The 7090-nt window shown below is 46.5% G+C and overlaps 1 protein-coding gene across 1 annotated transcript; it reads left to right on the plus strand.

Moving 5' to 3' along the window:
- Positions 1-289: 289 nt before the first annotated feature.
- On the plus strand, positions 290-1345 carry LOC112685588. Its single transcript, XM_025557520.1, has one exon. The coding sequence runs from the start codon at positions 290-292 to the stop codon at positions 1343-1345; it is 1056 nt and encodes a 351-aa protein (XP_025413305.1).
- Positions 1346-7090: the final 5745 nt, after the last annotated feature.

Consider the following 7090-nt stretch of genomic DNA (forward strand, 5'->3'; position numbering starts at 1 on the left):
TGAGAACAGCCATTGCCAGGGTGCCCTTAGCCCCAGGACTCAGACTCTCGCGGCTTAAAAAACTGAAGGTTGGTTGGGCGGTGTGTCGTATCAAAGAGCTCACACCAAGGCATGGTTGCGCAAGGTGCTCCTCCACAGAGCACGAGACTGCCAAGTGTGAAGGACCTGAACTTCGAGCATGTTTCAAATGCAAGAAGGTTGGTCATTTGATAGCATCTTGCAGCTCACCATCTCCAACTGCTGGAAATCACCGCGCCGACAAACCGGCGACAGGGTCTTCCCAGACGCAATGACCAGCGTACAACGGGTGTCCTTCAGGGTCCTACAGATGAACCTGAACCACTGTTGGACGGCGCAACAACTGCTACAACAAACAATGGCAGAGCGCTCAGTGGACCTGGCTATCATCAGCGACTACCATAGGGCAGCGAGCGACGTACAACACTGGGTTTCCAGTACGGATGGTAAGTGCGCCGTTCTCCTAAATCGTAGTTCAAACGCGGCTATCTCTGCCACTGGATGTGGTTTCGGCTTTGCGTGGGTCAGAATTGGGGCTGTGGCTCTTTATAGCTGCTATTGCACACCCAACTGCTCGAACGATGAGTTCGATACCTTTCTCTGTGGCCTAGAAGCATCCATCCGTAATGCACAAGCTGCAAGCGCGGACATCGTTGTAGCCGGCGATTTCAACTCGCACTCCGCAGAATGGGGATCCGCTAGCGAAGACCTTAGAGGCGCCCTGTTATCTAACTTTGCCGCCGCGCTCGACCTGTTAGTGTGCAATGAGGGGACAACACCGACTTACCACCGGGTAAACGCCAGCTCGGTAATTGACGTCACCTTCGCTCGAACGAGCCGTAGAGAGCAACCCTTGGTTACCGACTGGACCGTATTATCCGAGATCAACTCAGCCAGCGATCACGACTACATCGAGTTTATGGTAAACGATTCTAGAGGGAGCCACCACAACCCGTTCAGGAGACCCGAAACAGCGTCTGGCTGGGCTGTCAAGAAACTCTCCACAGAAAAACTGTCGGAATATTGGAATGAGTGTGGACAGCCGTCTATACTGGACAACGCCAATGCCGACGACCACGCCGCGCAACTCCAGAAGTTTTTGTTTGATGCCTGCGAGGCAGCAATGCCATGCAGAACCGTCTTCAAAGGGAGAAGAGCGATGCATTGGTGGAGCGATGCAATCGCGGTCCTACGAGCGGAAACAATAGCCGCCCGCAGACAATACCAACGCGCCGGCCGAAGGGCAAACCAAGACGGTAGGACCGCGGCGTTTGAGGTGTACAACCAGAAAAGGAAAGACCTTAGGACGGCCATCAGGTGGGCGTAGGAGAGTAGCTGGAAAGCCCTGTGTCTCGAGGTCGATAAAGACCCCTGGGGTACACCATACAAATTGGTCATGAAGCGGTTGGGTAGGCGGTCTCCAGCATTGGAAGACCACGCGCTACTAACCATCACTCAGGGTCTTTTTCCAGCGGTGCAGCTGGTAGACTGGACGGCCTTTCCTCTCGTGGAGCGCGGCCAGACCGACCTCGAAGCGCTGGAGGGTACAAATAGCGAGCCGTTTACCACCGACGAGCTGTTTTCCGCTGTCAACCGTATTTCTATGGGAAAGGCCCCCGGACCAGACTTGGTACCAAATGAAATTATTAAATTAGCCGTGCACAGATACCCCAGAATATTCCTGGCATCCTACAACAGCTGTATAGCAGAGGGCCACTACCCGGAAATCTGGAAGCGAGTTAAACTGGTGCTGCTCTACAAGGGTCAGGGAAAAGACCGTAACTTACCGTCTAGTTACAGGCCGATCAGCCTCCTGGACGGCGCTGGGAAGGTGTTTGAGAGGATGCTGCTAACGAGACTCGAGGTTCATGCTGAAAGAGCGCTAAGCGAAAACCAGTTCGGCTTCAGACGGGGCAGGTCCACTGATGACGCTATCTCACGAGTGCTAACGACAGCCAAGGCCGCTAACTCAGGAGCCGTCCGGAACAGGGACCTTTGCGTGATGGTCACCTTAGACGTTAAAAACGCTTTCAATTCGGCACCGTGGCACCTCATCGAACGAGCGTTATCCAGGACCAATGTTCCGCTGTACCTGGTCAAAATAATGAGGTCCTATATGCACAACCGCAGCTTGCAGACCACTCAGCAGGACGAACGAGAGGGACATAGACTAATGGTCACGTGCGGAGTCCCGCAAGGGTCGGTCCTCGGACCGACACTGTGGAACCTCTTCTACGACGGTGTCCTAAGGCTATCGCTTCCCAGCGGGATTAAGACCCTCGCATTCGCGGACGACCTAGCCGTATTGGTAACCGCGCACAACGCGGACCTGGCCGAGAGATTAATGAACGAGGCACTGGCGCGGGTCGACGACTGGATGACCGTCAACGGACTGGAGATCTCACCGGAGAAATCCGAATGCGTCGTCCTCACCGGTAAACACTCATTCGTACTACCACATCCAGTGTTCAAGGGGGTACGGATCCCGGTGCTGAGAGATATTCGTTACCTCGGGGTGCAACTCGACACCAGATTGTCGTTCGGAGCCCACGTCGTCAAAGTCGCTGCAAGCGCCAGGAAGGCAGCGGTCGCATTAGGCAGGCTGATGCCTAATGTCGGTGGACCATCTCAGAGCAAGCGGTCTCTGCTGATGAGCGTCGTCCACAGCCGGCTTTTATACGGTGCACCAACGTGGGCTGTGAGTGCGTCCGCGTCCGAGACCAACATCAGGAGGCTCAACCAAGCGCAGAGCAGTGCTGCCCGTAGGGTTGCCCGCTGCTATCGGACGGTGTCCGACCAGGCCTCGTTGGTTTTAGCTAAGATGGTACCCGCACATCTTTTGGCCCTGGAAAGAGAGGCCTTGTGGCAGAAAAAGAAGTCGGGCGACACCACGTCTAAATCCTCCCTGCGTAGGGAGACGATAGTTAGGTGGCAGACGATTTGGGATAGTACGACCAAGGCCTCGTGGACCCGTACACTCATCCCGGACATACACAGATGGTTGGATCGTGGCCCTGACAGTATCTCTTTTAACCTAGCGCAAGCGTTGACCGGCTCCTTTCAGGAATATCTGTTCAAGATGAAACGAGCTCGTTTACCAGATTGTATGCACTGCAACGCTAACAGTGATTCAGCCGAGCATACATTGTTTGTGTGCCCTTTCTGGGAAAATGATCGCGCTGAACTCAGGAGGAAACTGGGTAGAAGCTTTGGACCCAGGGATGTTCAGATGCTGCTGTGCGGTTCACCACCCGAAGAAATGCCAACGGGGACGCAACGGAGGCGAGACATCGAGGCAGCGGAAGAGGGACTCAGGACGGAATTCATGTCGATGGTGGATTCAATCATGGGAACGAAACAAGCGCTGGAAAGAACACGACAGAGGATCGAAAATCAAAATGAAATTAATTAAGTTTACTAAATTATGGGCCGAAAGCCAAAAGTAGGGGGTTAGAGTCCCCCTGTTTTGCTGTATTTTTTTATTGAATTAATCATAATTATTATTATTAAAATGTAATTGTTGATAATTATCAATAAACGATGTGACCAGGGAGGCAGCAATGGGATTCCATATTTCCCTCCCTGGCCACGATTCCAACCCGAAAAAAAAAAAAAAAAGGTTAGGTTAGGTTAGGTTTTAATTAGACAGTCGGATTCCCCTGGTCCGTGCCAGTTCTGAGTTGACCGTTACATGGCGGTCGATCCGGCTACGCCGGCCGGCGACGCGGCGGCCGGCCGGTGCGCGCGCGAGGCGCGCAACGGCCGGCCCGCCCGCGGCGCCGCCGACGACCGAAGCTCGGTGGTTCCACGGTCGGCGGACGGCGACGGGCCCGCGACCGCCTCGAGGCTCCCGGCGCGCGCCCCGCGAAGAGCGCGCGCCGGGGGCACGGGCGACGGCCGGGGTGTCGCCAGCACCGCCTACGCTTCTACGACGACCCGAACCCGATCCGCCACGCTCCTCAGAGCCAATCCTTATCCCGAAGTTACGGATCGGTTTTGCCGACTTCCCTTACCTACATTATTCTATGCGGCTAGAGGCTGCTCACCTCGGAGACCTGCTGCGGATATCGGTACGAACCGACGCGAAGACTCCGCGTGGCCCTCTCTCGAATTTTCAAGGTCCGCGTGGGGGTCACGGACACCGCCGCAACGAGCGGTGCTCTTCGCGCTCGCGTCCCTATACTAATAGTACACTCAATACTACTATATGGAGCTCCAGTGTGGAACAACACACTCCGATACATTAAGAAAAACAAACTGGCACTACACCAGGTGTAGAGAAGAATAGCTCTCAGAAGCATATGTGGTTACCGCACGATCAGTTATGTGGCCTCCAACATCTTAGCCGGAATACCTCCGATCGATCTACTAGCAGAAGAACGAGAGTTAACATTTAACCAGCGAAGAGTGAAAAAGCGAAAACTTACGGCGGAAGAAAAAGGAGAGAATCGGGATAACACCCTGAAGGTCTGGAATGGACAAATAAGACAGGCGGATAATGAACTGTGGACTAGGACAATAATACCTAATATCGAGCACTGGGTTAGGTTAGGTTAGGTTAGGTGATGAAGTCAAAGGAGGAAGACGAACGGGAGCGACAAAGCGTTGTAATTAATTAGTTAAGCTACCATAAAATGTAGGCCGAAGGCCAAAATTAACAGGGTGGTTAGAGGCCCCCATTTATTGTAGAAAAGTATTGTCTTTTTATTTCTTATTATGTATAATTATGTATCTGATTTCACAATAAAAGTAGGTGGTGCCCCAGAAGTAATACCTCGCAGTAATACCTGGGGCATCATCGATAAAAATAGAAAAAAAAAAAAAAAAGGTTAGGTTAGGTTAGGTTAGGTTCCCCCCGACGGGACACACCTTGTTGTGGTGGGGGGGCTAACCGACTCCGGTTGGTGCTAAGAGGTACCCACTTTTCCGCCCTGACTTTAATTAGTTGGGGCCGTCAAAAAGCCTCTGACCTTAATTGGTTGGGGGTGGCAGGTATGGTAACCACCTGCTACCAACAGCAAACGGACTCTGAAGGACACGAAAAGCTCATGAAGCTGCGGAAGACCTTGGGATTATTCAAGAAGTTTTGTGAAGAGACAAAGAACGTGCATGTCCCTATTAAGACATGGGCTGCAGAGTTATGGACGATAAATGAGGGTTTTGGACCCTCCCTCAGACGCCTTAGGGACTCCATCGCAGTGTGGGATGAAAACTTAACCGATTTCAGTCTAAAGGAAAAAGAACGTTCGTTTAGGGAGTCTATGACAGGGGGCACCAAACCTTCCTCTCCCCATCTGCCACCTCCAACCTCAACCGAGGACAAGTGCGTTGAGACGGAGATAAGATTGGGCTCCACGCCTGCCATCACTCTTGACGGAATGCGAGACGAACGGTCGAAGCAAGTTGCAGTTTTGCCGGAAGGAATAAACGCATGGAAGACAGTGTCAACAAACAAGAAGAAACTGAGGAAAAAGAAGTTTGACGAGACCCAAGCTGACGTTAATAGACCTCCGGCTCCCCCTCCTCCATTAGTGCCCAGCGATAAAAAGCGCAGGAAGTTGAGGCCAAAAAGAGATGCTGTTATCATCAAGCTGAAGGAAGAAGACAATACAGAAGAAGAGAAAGGTAGCACGTATGCGTCAATTGCTGCTGCCTTGAAAGAAAAAGTGGACCTAAGCAAGCTGGGTGTGGCGGTCGACAAGTTCAGGATAACGAAGAAGGGCCACCTCCTTATAGAAGTGGCAAATGGGCAAACTTCGACCTCAGACTTCTGCAGTGCCGTCTCGAACGCTGTTGGGGATCTGGGCGAAGTCTGCCACCTCCAGGACAGGGTAACCATTCAAGTCCTCGGAATAGATATAAATATAGATAATATAAATATGTTTATTTATTATTAATATTGGATTAAACCACTAGATTACAGTTAATTTAAATATTAAATTATTTATGAAATTTTAAGTTATAATATACATTCAGGAATGTTTTTTTATTTTAATACTTATTAGTCAATAAATAAATTAACATATTATAAATATGTTTATTCATTATTAATATTAGATTAAAACACGAGATTACAGTTAATTTAAATTTAAATTCATTTAAATATTAAATAAAATTTTTTATCTTAATCTATTAAAAGTTTTTTAGTCATCTTTGGGTAATAAGGTAAAAAATATGTCAACATTAAAAAATTTGAAGTTATAATATACATTCAAGAATATTTTTTTATTTTAATACTTATTATTCAATAAATATTTTCCATAATTAAATTAACATAATATAAATATGTTTATTCATTTTAATATTGGATTAAACCACTAGATTACAGTTAATTTAAATATAAAATTATTTTTAAATGTTTTTAACTTAATCTACAAAAGTTTTTAATCATCTTTGGGCAATAACGTTAAAATTATGTCGAAATTTACAAAAAAAAATAAAAAAATATTTTATTTAAAAAGAAAATCGTTTCAAATAACAAACTACAACGCGTTCGAATGCTTCATTTTCATATAGATTTAACTGTTTAACCCACAATATTACATATTTAGTTAATTCGTTTTACGTTACGGTTATATTATTACCATATGTGTTTAGTTATATTATTTTATTCTTACAATATAATTATATTTCTATGAAATCTTTGCATTTATAGAGAAATCCTCTAAAATTATACTGTCAAGTCAATCATACAATATTTGTTTCTATATAAATATCATTTCATTATACAGAAGAAGGATAATTAAACTTTTAAATATTTTAACCATTTAATCAAGCTCCGTAATAAGTATGATATTATTTGTAAGGAATTGTATTATAAAATTTTAAGTTTTAATATACATTCAGGAATGTTTTTTTATTTTAATACTTATTATTCAATAAATATTTTCCATAATTAAATTAACATATTATAAATCTGTTTATTCATTTTAATATTGGATTAAACCACTAGATTACAGTTAATTTAAATACTAAATTATATTTAAAATTTTTTATCTTAATCTACAAAAGTTTTTAATCATCTTTGGGCAATAACGTTAAAATTATGTCGACATAAACAAAAAAAAAAAAA

The sequence above is a fragment of the Sipha flava genome, unplaced genomic scaffold (genome assembly GCF_003268045.1).
Source record: "Sipha flava isolate LNK unplaced genomic scaffold, YSA_version1 283_pilon_pilon, whole genome shotgun sequence".
Classification (NCBI taxonomy): Eukaryota; Metazoa; Arthropoda; class Insecta; order Hemiptera; family Aphididae; genus Sipha; species Sipha flava.

Coding starts and splice junctions, on each gene's coding strand:
- LOC112685588 (XM_025557520.1), top strand. CDS start 290: ATGACCAGCGTACAACGGGTGTCCTTCAGGGTCCTACAGATGAACCTG.